The sequence below is a fragment of the Oncorhynchus clarkii genome, chromosome 19, assembly GCF_045791955.1.
Source record: "Oncorhynchus clarkii lewisi isolate Uvic-CL-2024 chromosome 19, UVic_Ocla_1.0, whole genome shotgun sequence".
Classification (NCBI taxonomy): domain Eukaryota; kingdom Metazoa; phylum Chordata; class Actinopteri; order Salmoniformes; family Salmonidae; genus Oncorhynchus; species Oncorhynchus clarkii.
The window spans coordinates 45,301,023-45,321,657 of NC_092165.1; the positions used below are offsets into that span (position 1 = coordinate 45,301,023).

The 20,635-nt window shown below is 43.4% G+C and overlaps 1 protein-coding gene across 1 annotated transcript in view; it reads left to right on the forward strand.

Moving 5' to 3' along the window:
- The first annotated feature begins 18,750 nt into the window (after window positions 1–18,750).
- Window positions 18,751–20,635, forward strand: part of LOC139374292 (fibronectin type III domain-containing protein 5b-like) — a 35,431-nt gene continuing 33,546 nt past the window's right edge. The window contains exon 1 of the mRNA XM_071115327.1: window positions 18,751–18,823. Within this exon, the coding sequence (XP_070971428.1) occupies window positions 18,751–18,823 (73 nt within the window). The remainder of the gene's footprint in view (window positions 18,824–20,635) is intronic.

The following is a 20,635-nucleotide window of genomic DNA, read 5'->3' on the forward strand; positions in this document are numbered from 1 at the left end:
TGTTAGCTAGTGAGTGAGGGATTTACATTTTGTTTTGTTTTATTTATCTAGGCAATTCAGTTAAGAACACATTCTTATTTACAATGACAACCTACCAGGGAACAGTGGGTTAACTGCCTTTTTCAGGGGCAGAAGAACAGATTTTTACCTTGTCAGCTCAGGGATTTGATCCAACAACCTTTCGGTGACTGGCCCAACGCTCTAACCAGCCTTCAGCAGGCTACCTGCCTGCTACGCTGCCTTATCATCATGGCTAACTGTGAAAAAGACTGCTTCAAGATATGGGATTAAATGGCCCATGTGTAATATACGGACATATTCAATCAATCCCTATACCAGTCTGCTGTTCCCACATGCTTCAAGAGGGCCACCATTGTTCCTGTTCCCAAGAAAGCTAAGGTAACTGAGCTAAATGACTACCGCCCCGTAGCACTCACATCCGTCATCATGAAGTGCTTTGAGAGACTAGTCAAGGACCATATCACCTCCACCCTACCTGACACCCTAGACCCACTCCAATTTGCTTACCGCCCTAATAGGTCCACAGACGATGCAATCTCAACCACACTGCACACTGCCCTAACCCATCTGGACAAGAGGAATACCTATGTGAGAATGCTGTTCATCGACTACAGCTCGGCATTCAACACCATAGTACCCTCCAAGCTCGTCATCAAGCTCGAGACCCTGGGTCTCGACCCCGCCCTGTGCAACTGGGTACTGGACTTCCTGACGGGCCGCCCCCAGGTGGTGAGGGTAGGCAACAACATCTCCTCCCCGCTGATCCTCAACACTGGGGCCCCACAAGGTTGCGTTCTGAGCCCTCTCCTGTACTCCCTGTTCACCCACGACTGCGTGGCCACGCACGCCTCCAACTCAATCATCAAGTTTGCGGACGACACAACAGTGGTAGGCTTGATTACCAACAACGATGAGACGGCCTACAGGGAGGAGGTGAGGGCCCTCGGAGTGTGGTGTCAGGAAAACAACCTCACACTCAACGTCAACAAAACTAAGGAGATGATTGTGGACTTCAGGAAACAGCAGAGGGAACACCCCCCTATCCACATCGATGGAACAGTAGTGGAGAGGGTAGCAAGTTTTAAGTTCCTCGGCATACACATCACAGACAAACTGAATTGGTCCACTCACACAGACAGCATCGTGAAGAAGGCGCAGCAGCGCCTCTTCAACCTCAGGAGGCTGAAGAAATTCGGCTTGTCACCAAAAGCACTCACAAACTTCTACAGATGCACAATCGAGAGCATCCTGGCGGGCTGTATCACCGCCTGGTATGGCAACTGCACCGCCCTCAACCGTAAGGCTCTCCAGAGGGTAGTGAGGTCTGCACAACGCATCACCGGGGGCAAACTACCTGCCCTCCAGGACACCTACACCACCCGATGTCACAGGAAGGCCATAAAGATCATCAAGGACATCAACCACCCGAGCCACTGCCTGTTCACCCCGCTATCATCCAGAAGGCGAGGTCAGTACAGGTGCATCAAAGCTGGGACCGAGAGACTGAAAAACAGCTTCTATCTCAAGGCCATCAGACTGTTAAACAGCCACCACTAACACTGAGTGGCTGCTGCCAACACACTGACACTGACTCAACTCCAGCCACTTTAATAATGGGAATTGATGGGAAATGATGTAAATATATCACTAGCCACTTTAAACAATGCTACCTTATATAAATGTTACTTACCCTACATTATTCATCTCATACGCATACGTATATACTGTACTCTATATCATCGACGGTATCCTTATGTAATACATGTATCACTAGCCACTTTATACTATACTATGCCACTTGGTTTACATACTCATCTCATTTGTACATACTGTACCCGATACCATCTACTGTATCTTGCCTATGCTGCTCTGTATCATCACTCATTCATATATCCTTATGTACATATTCTTTATCCCCTTACACTGTGTACAAGACAGTAGTTTTGGAATTGTTAGTTAGATTACTTGTTATTACTGCATTGTCGGAACTAGAAGCACAAGCATTTCGCTACACTCGCATTAACATCTGCTAACCATGTGTATGTGACAAATAAAATTTGATTTGATTTGATTTGATTTGATATATATTATTTGAGACAGAGGTAAGGACTTTGCGCAGGTAACTGTGTGGGGGAGGTCTTTTATATTTGGGATGTAGGTGTATGCATGTTCACAGTGTATGAGGGTGTTGGGTATTTGGGCTGCTGTATTGTAAGTTACAGATAGGGATGGTATTTAGTATTGGGACAGTTTATGCTGTGTTACAGACAGGGATGGTATTTAGTATTGGGACAGTTTATGCTGTGTTACAGACAGGGATGGTATTTAGTATTGGGACAGTTTATGCTGTGTTACAGACAGGGATGGTATTTAGTATTGGGACAGTTTATGCTGTGTTACAGACAGGGATGCTATTTAGTATTGGGACAGTTTATGCTGTGTTACAGACAGGGATGGTATTTAGTATTGGGACAGTTTATGCTGTGTTACAGACATGGATGCTATTTAGTATTGGGACAGTTCATGCTGTGTTACAGACAGGGATGGTATTTAGTATTGGATGAGCATATGCTGTATTACAGACAAGGATGGTATTTAGTATTGGGACAGTTTATGCTGTGTTACAGACAAGGATGGTATTTAGTATTGGGACAGTGTGTGCTGCGTTACAGACAGGGATGGTATTTAGTATTGGGACAGTTTATGCTGTGTTACAGACAGGGGTGGTATTTAGTATTGGGACAGTTTATGCTGTGTTACAGACATGGATGGTATTTAGTATTGGGACAGTGTGTGCTGCGTTACAGACAGGGATGGTATTTAGTTGCTATACTGTATGTTCAGAGAGATGGCAGACCTATTTAGTATTGGGCCAGTGTCAGTGTGCTGAAAGTTGTGGTGAGCAGCAGCAGTAGCAGCAGATGGATAACAGGTGGAATGTGTGACCAGTCTGATGGCTAATGAGTGGAGATCAGCCGGAGAGCAGCCAGCGAACAGCCGGAGAGCAGCCGGCGAGCAGCCGGAGAGCAGCCGGCGAGCAGCCGGAGAGCAGCCAGAGAGCAGCCAAAGAGCTGCCAGAAAGCAGCCAGAGAGCAGCCAGAGAGCAGCCAGAAAGCAGCCAGAGAGCAGCCAGAGAGCAGCCAGAGAGCAGCCGGAGAGCAGCCGGAGAGCAGCCGGAGAGCAGCCGGAAAGCAGCCGGAGAGCAGCCAGAGAGCAGCCAGAGAGCAGCCAGAGACACTGGTAGATGCTGAGCCCCTGGGACACTTCATAAAACCCCTTTTTGGATTGCTACATTTTAACCCCAGCACAGGATACTGTGGAAGAGGGATGGCTGATGTGGGATGAGGTGCTGGAGGTTAAATGAGAACTAATGCCATGTTTCCTTGTTGCCATGTTTTCAAGGCTGCAAGTAACACAGGTGCTTTTCTATACAGGCTGCCTGTGCTGAACTGGTCAGTTAGATGTATTCCTTGAACAAAGTGGGACATTGTATCTGCTCATAATACTTAATAAATGAAATGCTTAAGTTTTGATTTATCACACGTTTAACTTTTTTGTATTCAGAGAGAAAAATATCTGAACATACTGTAATCTACAATGTCCATCTCAGATGCAATCTGCAATTTCCCAAACTGAACTCTTCCACTCTCCTTCCATAAAATGAAGTTTGGCATAGCATGCTGTTACTGGGCATAAATCATATGCTTTATCATTCCTGCAGACTCAATAAAACTCCTCTAAATGTAAATGGATTCACACGCGGCTGCCTTTGCAGGCTGAATTTAAAAGAATAACCAAGTGTGTTTAAGGGACGTAAACAGCTTTCTCACTATTGTGATGATCAAACATACCAGCTGGTCCCCATAACCTGCCTGGCTTTCCTCTGGCACATATCCCATAAAAACACACTATTATCAAGTAGCTTCTATCAGGCACACAAACAAACACAGGCTGGGGAATGTCTTTCAACTAAGAGGAATGAGAAATGTTGGATCATAACATTTTCACAACCACTAGCTACAGCAATGCCACAATCAGCATAGCTAGAGAGGGGGAAAGAGAGAGGAAAAGAGAGAGAGAGAGAGAGAGAGAGATGCCAAATATAGAATCAGATTGTGTGAGTAAGAGCTGGGGCAGAAGAGGTCTTGAATGATTACCACCATCTAGTATAACGCTGAAATTGTGTTATAAGTAATGCTCTCTAAAACCATTCCTCAGTAACCGTTGTGTTTTTCCCTCCAGTAAATGGTGGTACTTCTTAACATACACTGCTCAAAAAAATAAAGGGAACACTTAAACAACACAATGTAACTGCAAGTCAATCACACTTCTGCAGGTGGGGACCACAGACCACTTCTCAGTTCCTATGCTTCCTGGCTGATGTTTTGGTCACCTTTGAATGCTGGCGGTGCTTTCACTCTAGTGGTAGCATGAGACGGACTCTACAACCCACACAAGTGGCTCAGATAGTGCAGCTCATCCAGGATGGCACATCAATGCGAGATGTGGCAAGAAGGTTTGCTGTGTCTGTCAGCGTAGAGTCCAGAGCATGGAGGCACTACCAGGAGACAGGCCAGTACATCAGGAGACGTGGAGGAGGCCATAGGAGGGCAACAACCCAGCAGCAGGACCGTTACCTCCGCCTTTGTGCAAGGAGGAGCAGGAGGAGCACTGCCAGAGCCCTGCAAAATGACCTCCAGCAGGCCACAAATGTGCATGTGTCTGCTCAAACGGTCAGAAACAGACTCCATGAGGGTGGTATGAGGGCCCGACGTCCACAGGTGGGGGACGTGCAGGACGTTTGGCATTTGCCAGAGAACACCAAGATTGGCAAATTCGCCACTGGCGCCCTGTGCTCTTCACAGATGAAAGCAGGTTCACACTGAGCACATGTGGCAGTCTGGAGACGTCGTGGAGAACGTTCTGCTGCCTGCAACATCCTCCAGCATGACCGGTTTGGCAGTGGGTCAGTCATGGTGTGGGGTGACATTTCTTTGGGGGGCCGCACAGCCCTCCATGTGCTCGCCAGAGGTAGCCTGACTGCCATTAGGTACCGAGATGAGATCCTCAGACCCCTTGTGAGACCATATGCTGGTGCGGTTGGCCCTGGGTTCCTCCTAATGCAAGACAATGCTAGACCTCATGTGGCTGGAGTGTGTCAGCAGTTCCTGCAAGAGGAAGGCATTGATGCTATGGACTGGCCCGCCCGTTCCCCAGACCTGAATCCAATTGAGCACATCTGGGACATCATGTCTCGCTCCATCCACCAACGCCACGTTGCACCACAGACTGTCCAGGAGTTGGCGGATGCTTTAGTCCAGGTCTGGGAGGAGATCCCTCAGGAGACCATCCGCCACCTCATCAGGAGCATGCCCAGGCGTTGTAGGGAGGTCATACAGGCACGTGGAGGCCACACACACTACGGAGCCTCATTTTGACTTGTTTTAAGGACATTACATCAAAGTTGGATCAGCCTGTAGTGTGGTTTTCCACTTTCATTTTGAGTGTGACTCCAAATCCAGACCTCCATGGGTTGATAAATTTGATTTCCATTGATAATTTTTGAGTGATTTTGTTGTCAGCACATTCAACCATGTAAAGAAAAAAGTATTTAATAAGAATATTTCATTCATTCAGATCTAGGACGTGTTATTTTAGTGTTCCCTTTATTGTTTGGAGCAGTGTATTTCTATTTCTGAGTCATTTGTCTATTTAATTACGTAAATCTGGTTAGGAGCAAAAAACAATATAAAGCATTTTTATTCTGCAAAGTATGGTATGTACAAAGTATGGTATGTACAAAGTATGGTATGTACAAAGTATGGTATGTACAAAGTATGGTATGTACAAAGTATGGTATGTACAAAGTATGGTATGTACAAAGTATGGTATGATGTGCTTCATTAACAAGATTGGACCAGATGATGGAGACTGGAGTGGTTCATTCCGGTGGTGGACAGGTCAGGCGCTTAGAGGTGACTGTCTGCTGCGTGGCCTGTACAGAAACACAACACTTTACCTCAAACTAGTTCTCCATAGAAATGGAGGTGTGACTTGTTGTTGACTCCTATTCTGATATTGTTGAGTTTTTCTTGTCGTCCTATACCGACTACTGTGCTCAATAGGGGGAATAGTTCAAACCTGCAAACCAAATACAAACAGTGAGGCAGCTCTTACATATAATTATATCAGAGAAGATTTCCATCGAACATCCAAGGAAACTCATGAGATGACTCAGCAACCATCTGGCCAGTTAACGATCAAGACCAACTTTATAAATACTGCCAAGTATCAAAGAAACACATCAATGAATCTGAGTGGTAAACATCTGATGACAGGATCATTTCCTGTTTACGACCAGCTATCCTGTCTCATCCAATCACAATAAAGTTTGTGAGTGCTTCTGCAATGAGGCAGTAGTCCTATTCCAGTGGCTGTGCTGACGAGTAGCCAGGGTCAACAACCTGTTCTCTCAGCCAACAACCAGCACAGTTGAGAAAACCAGTGCATCTATGAAAGGAGTCCCCAACATGGTCAACTTGAAATGCTCTTGGTTCCTCCCTAAATGTTTTAGGCCTCCTATTTGGGTAAATGATGATAGTTAAGTGGGTAGGTGATGAACGCTGCCTTTATAATGTGGTTAGGCTGTTTATGAGTGATATTAAAGTGAGCTGCTTTTATCAATGGGTAATGAATACTTTATACTATTAATATACTGTACTTCCACCCTGCTTCAATCGATCTTCAATACCTGAAAGCTTTAGACAGCACCACTCTTCTCACTTCCTTAATTGCCTCCTTTATTTATTTGCATATTTATGGTGAAGAGTATTGATGTTCTACCTCATAAATGTTTAAGGTGTGTTTGAATTACAAATAATTTGCATATTCAATCTATTTCTCTCTCTCTCGCTTGATAATTATAAAGAAGTATTTAGCTAAGAGACCAAATGAGCCAGAAATGTGAAAGCCAATGACTGAGTCAAACCTCAAATGGATGGGAAGAGAGAGTTCCACCTAGTGTACCAGGTTCTCTCTACAGACTTCCATGATACGTGACTCTCAAACAGTGGAAAGGCCACAGAACAGACATGTAAATTCACAGCCGCAAGGGCCATCCAGCAGGCGCTGTTGTAAATATCACACCCTGTGTCATGCATCTTCTCATCAACAACCATGTGCTACTGGTTTGCTGCTCAAACCATCTCTCTCTCTCTCTCACTCTTTCTCTCTCTCACTCTCTCTCTCTCTCTCTCGCTCTCTCTGCTTCCCCTTCTACTTTCCCTCTCCCCATATCTCTCCATATCTGTTCTCTTCATCTTTCTCTCTTCATCATCTATTTCTTATTCTCTCCCCTGTCCTGCTATTCATCATCTATACAGTAACAATTTAATGCTGCATCCTCTTCCTCTCCCCTGGGGGATAGCTGGATCTCATTGTCTAGTGACCATCCACTCTGCTGTATAGGCCATTAGTGCTAAGGGAGACACAGAAACCCCTGTGAGCCAGGAGTGTCAAGCCCTGAGAGCTCCAATAGAGAGACAGACACACTGGTCACAACACAGAGTATATAATAGACTGGCAGGCTGTGTGAGGTGTACACAACACACTGCAGCTGACCCCTACTAAAGTCATGTTCACCTCTGCTGCTTTTCTATTTCTCCCTTCATCCCCCGCTCTGTAGCCATCCTCATCAGTATATCACCCCAAGAACAATTCCCTTCCTCTCATTCTTCAACGTCATCTCTCCCTCCTGTACATCCATCACTGTCCGCTCCTCTTCCTATTCCCCTGAATACATGCAATCTTTTTTTAACTCATCCTCAATCTGTCTGTTTGTTGCATTAGAGTACTCTGGCCAAGGCTGGTCCTGTGAACATTGCTCTCTGTCTGTATCAGCATTCAGCAGGTAGGTCTACGTCAGCACTGAAAGATGGCTAATAGCAATGACCTGCACCGAAGGAGAAGAGAAGGATAAAGAAAGAAGGAGAAAGTGGGTGAGTGAGGAAGAGAGAGAGAGAGAGATCTCAAACCATGGCTTGGGAGTGAGAAGATTGACAGGTGTTTTCCCCATTCCAAACTATTAGGCTGTCTTGGACAGGTCCATCTTCACAGAGTGAAACTAAGTTTGGTATGAATGGTCATTTATATCCATATGTACTCTATACAGTTCATGCTTGGGGAAGGTAATTTAATCATGGGAACACAATGTATTCCAATACATTCCTCTCCACACAGAGACAAATCAATAGTGAGAAAGAGACTATGAGGACAGACCTCAGCGATTTATTCACAGATTACAGATAATACAGATCGCCTGCAAATGTGACCTATTAATGAACATACATAGATAACAAAGTCCAATAATACAAGTGTTTTAAAGAATAGCAGGGTCTATTCAATCACAGTGATTAATGACCCCACTTCCTGTATGGGTAGCCATACAACTTACTGACACATTATCATGGACAGGGGTGTGTTTCATTTTGCATTGCATTAATGTTGATATCACTTTCCATGATTTGATGGTGTAAACCAAATTTAACGGGAAAACATTTGCAATCCAAACATACTGTAAAAGCAGGGTTTTCTCCCTATACTCTAACTATGATGAATTTCCACTCAACTTTACAATGAGTACATTTCCATATGTTTTAACTAGTCTGCCTGGAATCTGCTAGTCTCCACATTGAAGCAACATGTTTCTACCATGGTTACCTGACCAAATGGACACACCCTTCTCATGTCAACCACATCAGTAGGAGCATTTCACTGTAAGGTGGGAGACACCTGTTGTATTCGGAGCACGTGACAAATAAACTTTGATTTGGTCAGGACATCATATGTTATGCTTAAATCTTGGCGGGTGTGTAGAAGACAAAGAGAGCGTACATACTGTCTGTATACATTACGTCAGTAAGATGTATGTGTCAAAGTACACCATTACATCCATGTGAAGGAAGGACACGTGGGCGTGTAGAAAGACAGCCTCATAATCAGAGGGCAGAGTGAAACTCACACTTTTAAATATGCATTGGTGCGTTGCCCTCCCTGGTGGATTAGTTCCTGGAATATTAGTCTGCTTTCCTCTTACACTCAGATCATGCATTACCAAAACATGACTTGAAGCAGTGCAAAGCCTGTTGCACGAGTGCACATAGAGAACTTATAGTGTGTGAGTGAATGTTTTTTTCTCCATCAAATAAACAGCCAATTCTAAAAGAACATTCATGACAAGACCTGTCATGAACTGGAACCAATATGAATTTCAAAATATCTATTTCTCTGTCATGTTGAAAACAAACACACTGTTTCCCCTGTGCCAGCCAGCCAGAGCTGCACATACCGGCCTTCTCAGAAGACGACAGTCACCGGTAACAGAAACACAAAGTTGTCATAGTGTCACGAAGTCGGTTTCTCTCCTTATTCGGCGATCGACATCACCGGTCTTCTAGCCATCGCCGATCCACCTTTCAATTTCCATTTGTTTTGTCTTGTTTTCCCACACACCTGCTGTACATTCCCTCATTACTAGTTGTGTATTTAACCCTCTGTTCCCCCCCATATCATCTGTGTGAAATTGTTTGTTGTAAAGTGTTTGTGCACTTTGACTGGTTCGCAACAGGTTATTTTGTACCCATATTTTGTTGTTCTGGGTGCCGTTGGTTTTGCATATTAAACTGCTCTGGTTATTACCCAGTTCTGCTCTCCTGCGCCTGACTTCCCTGTAGCCAGTCACGCACCCCTTACACATAGCCCCATTGTCCTTGTCAATGTCCCCCTGAAATAGAGTTTATTATAGCGGGTGGAAAGGTTTGTCAGCCCCAGCCATTAGCCCCATGGCCGCTGGCAGGGAATCTCTCATTGGATAGTAATAGTTGTGGTTAGTGGGCCATTTCATTGAGATTGACAGTGAGTGGCAGGTAAAGAGGAGGATGGGGAGGCTTCTGTCAAGCTACAGTGGAAATGTGAGTTTCCTGCACTGCATTTACTGGCCTGTCACTGCAAGAACAGACGTTATGCGAAAGAGGAATTAACAGCCATACACAGGAAGTCTGATGCTCTTGCTTCCATCTCATGAGGAGTGAAATATTATTATGATGTTCTATCTAATGTGTATTGCGTTTTTGACAATTCCCAGCTCCATCATTTTGACATTTACAAAATGTCAAAAACAATTCCACAGTGGTTTCCTGGAGCGATGCATGGAACTTCAATGACATTGCAGCCCTGAACTGTCAGCATCTCAGCATCCTACAGATGCTGCTTGGGATTTTTCCTAACTGAATCACTCTCATTCACATGAACTGATTCATAAGAGGTGGATTTAGAGCTTTCTGCTTTGATGACTGGTGCAGAGAAATAGGAAACTAGTAGAAATAAGGCGTTGGTGTGTGATAGTGAATGAGATCCACTAAACCTGGGCAAAATAAGAAACTGGCTTGAACTGACTGAGCTAGTTTGACAAAAAATACTGTATGACACCATTCCACACATTCTGTCGCCTACAGCAAATTCCTTTGTTTATGGATTTGTGTAATTTCAAGAATTTCAGTGAGGTATTTATTTTAACACAATGCATTCCAGTGCCAGCTTCCCATTCAAATTGCTACATTGTGGATCTAAAAGGAGGTTATTATACGTGAAATCCAAATAAAATATGTTTAAACAAAACTAAAATAGCATGCACATACTGTAATTGATCGAGATTATCTGGGCATTTCATGCCAAGCAGCACTGTGCTTTACTGATTTACCTGACTATCGGGTACAAAGAACTGCCTTTCTTTTGGTGTGCAAAGTGCATAATTTAAATACTCTCTGATGCTTCATCTAATGATCATTTCCCCTCCTGCATCATTTCATACTTGTTTCATAAAATTAACATTACTTCTTCACAATTGCGTTGGATATTAAACCGTAGATGAATTATGGGACCATTGTAGAGGGAGACCATTTTCCGACTAGGGCTGCAAAACACACTCATAAAATATATAGTAAAATAACTCTCTGCTATGCAGAACCATTCAGATTAAATTGACTTTTCCACTCAAGTAGCAAATGTCCCCTTGCACTGTAACCATGGAACCGAATGTAAAAAAAGGTATTTAAAATATGGATTGAAAATGTTCTCTCCGTTACCCCTGAAAATCACCTATTTGATCATACATTAGAAGACACAGGGCCCACACTGTTATTGACATTGAATAGAACTGCATAGACTACAACTAGAAGCGGTGTCCATGGTCCTGAATGTAGACTAAAACCTTGAGTGCTGTCCATGGTCCAGAATCCCTTCCTTGGCTCATTCATTACCTTATTCATGGGTGTAATTATTCGGATAGACTTGCCTGGCTGAATTAGCTCTGACTGAGGGATAGCCCTAAATATTAAGGCATTGAGACATATCCTATTGTGGCACTAGGCATGGACATCCATACTTAACTATTAACTGCGCCTGATATTGTCTAATAGGTACAGTATTTATACACACAGTGGCCAGTTTATTAGGTACCTCATTCACGAAAATGATTCGCTCCTACAGAGTGAGTCACGTAGTCATGGCTTGCTATATAAAGCAGGTAGACAGGCATCAAGGCATTCAGTTCCGTTTCGATTGAACGTTAGAGTGGGCAAAACGAGTGAGCTAAGCGACTTTGATCATTGTATGATTGTCGGTGCAAGGCGCGCCGGTGTCAGTATCTCAGAAATGGCTGGCCCCTGGGCTTTTCACACACGACAGTGTCTAGAGTTTACCAAGAATGGTGTAACAAACAAAAACATACAGTCAGCGGCAGTCCTATGGGTGGAAACAGCTCGTTGATGAGAGGTCAAAGGGGAATGGCAAGAATCGTGCAAGCTAACAGGCGGGGCCACAAACTGACAAAGCAAATGGCAGTAGAACAGTGTCCAGAACGGAATGACACACACATGTCCCTCTCACCACACACAACTTGTCGGTCCTTGTCACAGACGGGTATTGCGGCAGATGACCACACCGGGTTCCACTCCTATCAGCTAAAAACAAGAAAAAGCAGCTCTTTTCGGCACATAACACCAACACTAGACAGTTGAGGAGATGAAAAACATGGCCGGCTCCGACAAATCCCGGGTTCCTGATGCGCCATGCTGATGGCAGATTCAGGATTTGGCGTATGCAGCATGAGTCCATGGCCCCATCCTGCCTGGTGTCAATGGTACAAGTTGGTGGCGGTGGTGTAATGGTGTGGGGAATGTTTTTCTGGCACATGTTAGGTCCCTTTATACCAATTGAGCAACATTTCCATGCCCTGAAGAATTCACACACACACAGTAGTGGAGTAGATCCACGGCATTAGACATAGACATAATAATTGATTCAATTAAGTGTTCCTCAAGAAACTATTTATCTAAAGCAGTGATCACCATAAGAAGATAGACATTTTGATAAATGGGGACTTTTTGGCACATCTGCTTCTGCTACACCCTCTGGTGTTCATCCGGTGTCTTCTTGACCTCCCTCTCTGTGTGATTGTGTGGTTGGAGACAGGTGTGCTGGAGTCAGAGCAGATCCCTACCAGCTGCAACTCGTTCCATAATCAAGAACTCTACAAATACTCAGTCCTGCCACTTCCATTCTGCCAGTTTGTAATCTCTGCTCAGTCAGTTCATGAGTCTAGCAATGTATGATTACGCAAGAGCCTGTTACGCTGCTGTGCCTGTTTCCCTGCCTGACACGTTTATAATCTCATTGCAGTTACCGCTGTCTCCTGTTCCACATCTCACCACCCAACTACCTTGCTCTGGATTTTACTCACCACCACTACCTTGGATTCCCTTCAGGACCTGTTTACCCTGTTCTACTTGGCTAACTCCAACCTCAGTCTCCACATCTGGCTTTTCTGCAACTCATCTGAGCTTCAACTCGTCTGCACTCCATATCTCTCTGTGTAACAACAAATATTTTGGTTCATTCAGCCCTGTTTCCCCATCTGTCTGCTCTTGGGTTCCCCTGTGTCGCTCCGCTTAACACTTTTGGGGATAAAAATAGCCACCGTGGATCATGAGTTTCGTTGCTAGTCCTTCCGTGACCGTTAAAATTTGTTTTGTTTAATTTATTTCTGAAACGGCATATTTCTCGTGTTAAACCTAAGAGGCTTTGTGGCGGTGTGCCTGTTCAGATTTTCCACTTTTCTGACGGGAGTGTGTCTCAGCACAAAGTGAAGAAATTAACTCTGAATTCAATGGAGCCGTAATGAGATTAGGACCGGGAAGTCAATCATTCAATGGCGAACTCCACATGAGCAGACTGCTCTTCCTCTTGTGCAAAAACAGTGTCGGGGGCAAGAATCCAAGCCACATGAACATTTTAGCGCATATCATACATTTGCAGGTGTTTGGAAATTGTTCAGAAATCATAGATTAAAATCCTTATTTTTGTGAATTGGTTCAAAGAATGAGACAAGGATTTGAAGTAATTTAGGTTACCTTCCTGTGAGTTCACACCAAAGCCCTGCATCTGTTTTCGTGACTCATAAACTGGTAATCTTCTTCCCTTATTTATTTACCCTCTCTCTTCCCTTTATACAGTTTAGCAGATACTTTTATCCAGAGCAACTTACAGTAGTGAGCACATTTTTGTACTTTTTCATACTGGTCCACCGTGGGAATCAAACCCACAACCCTGGCATTGCAAGTGCCATGCTCTACCAACTGAGCCTCTCCTGTCATGGCCTTATCTTCCAGTCCCTTCCCTCCTGATGCTCTGGCCAGCTAGCCTCACATAACATATTCTTGGCCAGCATTCCAATCAGGTTAGCCTGAGACGGCGAATAAAGGAATCCTGTCCTGCTGCTACCTCCACTGGACCTCCAACCAGAGTAGCCCTGCCCTTCAACCAGAGTAGCCCTGCCCTTCAACCAGAGTAGCCCTGCCCTTCAACCAGAGTAGCCCTGCCCTTCAACCAGAGTAGCCCTGCCCTTCAACCAGAGTAGCCCTGCCCTTCAACCAGAGTAGCCCTGCCCTTCCACCAGAGTAGCCCTGCCCTTCCACCAGAGTAGCCCTGCCTCCCCTCCACCACCAGTCCTCCAATCCCCCCCCCCCAAACCCTCACCTCCCCACAACCTCCAGGATTTGAGATTTCACAGCTCATAATCCAAAACTAATTTTGAATTGAGGGATAGTCATAGGTAAATCAAAACGTCATATCAGGAAATATTAATGCTCAGGTAAATTGTCTGCTTTCCCCTCCCTAAAATGCTGATTCAGGCTATGAATTCCAACAAAGTTTGGGATTACATTTTGTTTTCAGTGGGTTATAATCCATCCCTTAGGCTTGCACATGGTCATCATGTTCATTCAGAACAGATAGATATAACTTTCAGTCCTCCTTGAAAGTCACACAATATGAGTTCTGCCTCAGCAACTGGAAATGGCTGCAGGTTTTTACCACTGTAAATGCACACAAGATACATTACAAATGAACCCATCTATCCAAAACCAAGGCCAACCATGTCTGCCTCAAACACCAATGGAATGCATTAAAACCTGTCAGTGTGACCACTGTAGGGCCTCCACAGCCTGATCTACATCCACCTATTAATGATCATCAAAATCAAGCTCTCTGATCAACCCAGAGAAACGCCAAGTCAATAGTCCCTCAGCTCTTGTTTTTAATCTCTCTACCATATTGCTAGTCCACCATGAATGACTGGACCAATTAATTCTCTATGCAAACAGAGCCATTGGCTTCAACAGTCTCCACGTGGACGTGGCAGATGGGTCCCAGGCAGATTGGGAAACTTCAAAGGGTCGGGAAAACAACTATTTTTCGTATTCTCACTAACTCCAGTCTAATGTTTCTCTGTATGGCTCCCTTTTTACTTTGAGATGATTATAGCAACCATAGAAATGTACACACACACACCAAAACAAACCCAGACAGAGTGTAAACGTTCAGTATCTTCCATCAGAGTGAGGACCTCCGGGAGAATGGATATACCACAACGTCCATTAAAAACAGCTCTGATTTATTTGTGATTTTCTGCTTGATCTACGTTTAATATTGTGAACTGTAAGGTATCAGTGAAGCCCTTTCCAAAAGCAAATTACACGCTTGGACTCAGTCCTTTATGTGTTTGCTGAGTGGAGAATTTAAAGCCCATTCATATTCTATAGGCCCTAGACTTAAGAGATCTCTTGCAATTCCTCAATTTGGGTCCGGTCAACAATCCACTGTGCTGTAGAAAAAAAACAAGGAAAGCGCTGCAACATTCGGGACTCGCATTAGCCGCTGGTGGGAAATAGTGATTCATAAAGAAAGTAACCATATTTTTTCTGTTTTTGTCCCCACCTTTTCCACCTCACCCTTAAAGGAGGAAATTGATGCCTTTGCATACTGAATGGAGAATATTTACTTTTTGAACACGGTCCACAGGGATAGGAGTGTATAACTGTGCATAGATTCACTTCGGAGGGTAAGATGAAACGACTCAATATCGCCATCTGCCGGCCTTTGGGCTCAAATTCTCAGTCGGCTCTATGACTCTGGAGCAGAGTGAAAATCACTTACACAATTACACAAGTGTTGGTATTGGTATTGTTTGAAGAGAACACACATGACCAAAGCTGGACGCTACAACTTGGTCTCAGAGCATTTCGTAATAATCTGTATGTAAATCTGACACACTACATTTAGCATGATATGTACAGTATGTTTTAATTTGTGGATGTCCATAATATGATATGAATTCCAATTTGTTGTAGCTAGGTGGCTAACGTCAGACTGGGGGTTAAGGTTAGAGTTAGATGTTAGGTTAAAGGGTTAAGGTTAGGAGTTAGATGTTAGGTTAAAGGGTTAAGGTTAGGAGTTAGATGTTAGGTTAAAGGGTTAAGGTTAGGAGTTAGATGTTAGGTTAAAGGGTTAAGGTTAGGAGTTAGATGTTAGGTTAAAGGGTTAAGGTTAGGAGTTAGGTTAAAGGGTTATGGTTAGGAGTTAGATGTTAGGTTAAAGGGTTAAGGTTAGGAGTTAGATGTTAGGTTAAAGGGTTAAGGTTAGGAGTTAGATGTTAGGTTAAAGGGTTAAGGTTAGGAGTTAGATGTTAGGTTAAAGGGTTAAGGTTAGGAGTTAGATGTTAGGTTAAAGGGTTAAGGTTAGGAGTTAGGTTAAAGGGTTATGGTTAGGAGTTAGATGTTAGGTTAAAGGGTTAAGGTTAGGAGTTAGGAGTTAGGTTAAAGGGTTAAGGTTAGGAGTTAGATGTTAGGTTAAAGGGTTAAGGTTAGGAGTTAGATGTTAGGTTAAAGGGTTAAGGTTAGGAGTTAGATGTTAGGTTAAAGGGTTAAGGTTAGAGTTAGATGTTAGGTTAAAGGGTTAAGGTTGGGAGTTAGGTTAAAGGGTTTTGGTTTGCGTTAGGGGAAGGGTTAGTTAACATGCTGAGTAATAGCAAATTAGCTCAAAAGTAATAAGTAGTTGCAAATTTGCTAATTAGCAAAAATGCTAAAGTTGAGGATATACTCCTACACATCCAACCAACCACCCTTCTTTAATTGTTGCCTTAAATAAGTAGCTTTCTGTCTTATGTAACAAAGTCCTGAATTTACATTTACTATGTTAGTATGCTAGTCTGAGACCAGCCTGGACTGAGTAGCAGCAGTATACTTCACCTGATGTCACATTAACCATGCACAAGTGACACACTGAGGGTTTTGCACCAGAACAACGTTTGTCCACAGGGACAGAGTTTTACATTTTAATGTTGCAACTCATAAACATGTACAGTAGCTAATTTCTAAGGAGTGTCTTCCTCTTTATCTTAAATGTGTGAGGTAAAATATAATCAACCTCCACGGAATTGACTTGGAAACACTTGCTTTTATGACATTGCTGCAAAGAACAATTACACACACACACGCACACACTTGCACACACTCGCAGGCACACCTTCATTCACTTATTCTCTATCACACGCACACACGCCATCACCCAGCCAGATGCTGTAAAGCTGTGTGTAGTGTGAGAGGAAGTGTGGTGTGGTGCCTGTCTTGGGGACACCGAGGACATTCGCTAACGTCGCTTCTCAGTTGGGCAGCCCGACTCCGGACGCGTGCTTTCTCAAAGTGAAGCATGCGCACACATCATTGAGCGGCGACTGATGTAGGCTACAGCTCAGGTAAGATCGGCTTTCATGTAACTTTTCTCTGTAAAATAATTATAGGCAGTTATATATATTGAAATAGAGGAGGTCATGGGTGTGGTGGTGTGGCTGCTTTAACTATAGTGAATGGACGGATTTGTGCGGTTCAACAGCGTGTCAAATAACTACATAAATTATTTATCTATGCACAGGCGGCTGTTTTTCGCGTGGGCTTGCACATGCATTATTTGATAATGGTGTAGACTGAAAATAATAATTAGATGCGACGGGGTGTCGGTGACAGAGTGCACTCGATCACATCACTGACATGACAGGCTCAGAAAATTTAACTGGTCAATGACAAATGGGACGTCCGCTAGATTGACTTGGTCTTATTGATATCAATCACAGTGATAGATAGCTTCACCCCATGTGTAACTGTATGAAAACTGAAATTATTAAAAGTTTAGACTTAATTGGAATGAATTTTTTATTGTGAAAAAAATTCCTTACCCCAGGGCTCTTCAACGGATGAAATAGGGAAACATGTTTGTATGTCCTGTCAATAAATGACCAGATCAGAAACAGAGTGCACATTTTTCTTTATTGCATTATTTCTATCCTGCAGGCATAACATTTTGTGAGAGCCATAATACACCATAATAATTGCCTATAGAGCACTAAGTACCCACAGGTTAAATCAACGTTTTTTCCACGTCATTTCAATGAAATTACGTTGAACCAACGTATAATAGACGTTGCACTGACGTCTGTGCCCAGTGGGTAAGCTATACAAACTATGCAAACTTGAAATATGCCCCATATCCTACTCCACTGCTGTATAGCCTACCAAAATGCAAATCTGAAATGTCTGAATATTCAAGATTCAACACCTGAACTCAAGGCTCTCACAGCCTTTGTCTATAACTGAGAAAAATATAGTGACACTTTAAGCAAAATTCAAAGTTATTGCTGTTTAGTGTAACCAATAGCAGCAATCTGTGAGATGCTTTCATACCTAATTTAATCATAAAGAATAAAGTTTACAAGTGGACATTGTGTGCATAGAGGTATAATTGCTGCGCATATTAATAATAACAGGGGCTTGTATGCCTGTGTGCTTGTGCATGATGCATCTCTCCTCTTTAGCCCATGATTACGCACGCGAGAGTCAATGGACAGGCATCTCGAGCCAGTGGCACAGGCAGTGAGAGCAGCGCGAGCACGTTCTGTCTGCGGTAGCCTAGTTGAATGCCACTGAGCACCACCCAACTTCAGTGGCACAGATGTGTCTGGTCTGGTCGTCTCTCGTCTGTACTTCAATGTCTGTAAATATCTCTCGTAGTTGAGGAAGAGCGGTCGTGGGCGACACACAAGAACAAGGTCCGCAGCATGTTTAAGCATGTTTAGCCACTGTTGAATGCAGGTGGCAAAACGCAGTCGCTGTCCCTGGTGCTGAATGCGCTCGCCAGTCGATCTGCGGCAAGCGTTGCGAGACAGTAAACGTTTTTTGGTCGAGAAAATACCCATGGACTGACGTGAATGCTGAACAACAACCAAGCGGTTAACATAGCGCTGTGCAGAGTAAATTGGATCTCAAGTCCTCTAATGTTTGAAGGATGGAGAGATTTTTCCTGTCAACCGTGCCACTGCTAATTCTCAGCTGTCTAGGTGTCTCTCGCGTTTTAGCGGGTAAGTTAATATTTATGTAGGCTACTTAAAAATATATATTTTTCAGCAATTATTCACCCAGGCATTCACGTATTCGCCATGCAGTGAGAACGCTAAGGTTAATGTGTGAGCGTTAGGGGGATTGCATTGGTGTTCGTGCAAATAAACGATGGGAATAAGTGAATGTTTGTCCTAATTTGTTTCTAATTGGCATTTAGGCTAGCCTATTCTGTGCAATGAGTAATGAAGCCTGTGTGTGTAAGATCCTGTATTGATACAATGCAACAGACATTTTACACTGGGACTGGTCTATACTGGTGAAGAAACCAAAGAATTTGGTAATATAATAGGATATCTTTGGGAAAAACACTCGATATGCTATGGAACAAGAGCCGTTACGTTTCTGGACAAATTGATTTGTAACAATTCAGCACCAATCGTTTTTTGTCTACTTTATGTTTCGAGGATGTTTTAATTACTGTAGCCTATTTCATATTTAGTACCAATAAGCAAGAATAGTACTAGACGTTGAGTCAAGCAGTTGCCAAATGGTTACTTTCATAAGATTTAGACTCATATGATGTTAAACTGACTTAACCCGAACATGTTCATAGATAACCAACTGTGTGTGTCTGTGTTCCAAGTAAAGCTGATCTTTGAATTTAATTAAGTAGCACAATGTACAGGTTCAAGCCTAATGTCCCAGGTAATGAAATAGCTTTAATAAAATAATATATTTTTTACTATCCAGAAAAGAAGAAAACAATTGGCTGTGATTCACATGTACTGTTATTACATAATGAGGAGTAGGATAACAAATCTATGCAGATCTTATTCTAAACACATCACAGTAATATGTCATATCTATACAGCAGGGACCAAAATAACAGTTAATGGACCACTGGCACACGTTGGTATACAATCTGTGGAAGAAAATAACAATTGTTTATTGTTCCTTGGAAGGCGTGCTGGCAGATCTATGTGTGGGAGTGAGCACGGGGAATAGACTGGTGAGAAGAACCCCAGCAGAATCCATATTGTGCCTGCCCGAAACACATGAGTGCTGTGGCTTTCACAGCTCATCTTGACGGAGTGCTGCTAATCAAACTGACACACTACTGCAATAAGAATTCACCTCTGGTCCACGCAACCTTGCCCTCTCCAGCATTTACATTTCAGCTGGATTGCATTGCTCCCATCGTCCTCCTCTTTATACCACCTATCTCTCTTTCGCACACACACTCATACATACACACAGATACTTAGACACAGCCTAGACACAGACAATTTCATGCATGCACACACACACACATCCTTCCTGTGTAAGCACATCATGTTTTGCAAAAAGTGGAGTGCACATATGGGTGGCATGGCTCCCCAATCTAGCTTCTCATATCCTCTTCTCTGGTTACCTGTCATGCTTTCCTTTCTCCTCTACATTGACTTTCTGAAGACTTTTGAGAAGAAACACATTCTGAAGAGTATTTTAGACAAGTGCAATGTTCCCTCCAATCCACTCCAATCCAATCTCCATCCAGAAGTGCCCTTGACTCTCTCCACTTAACACTTCTACTAAGGAGATGGAAGAGGATTAATGGTCTCTCTGATTGTCTGAGTGTTCTTCAATCCTGGTCCTGGAGACCCACAGGGTGTTAGAACTGGACTGGAAAAAAGCCTGCACACTCGGTGTATCCCTAGGTCCACTGCATTGAAGAACACCATTAGATCTATGAATTAGGGGCTAGCTGCATCGCTATGTGTATTGTCTCTCTAGTACTGTCTTGTGAAATGACATACAATAGGTGAAAGTTACTGTGGCTATAAGGAGTTTGA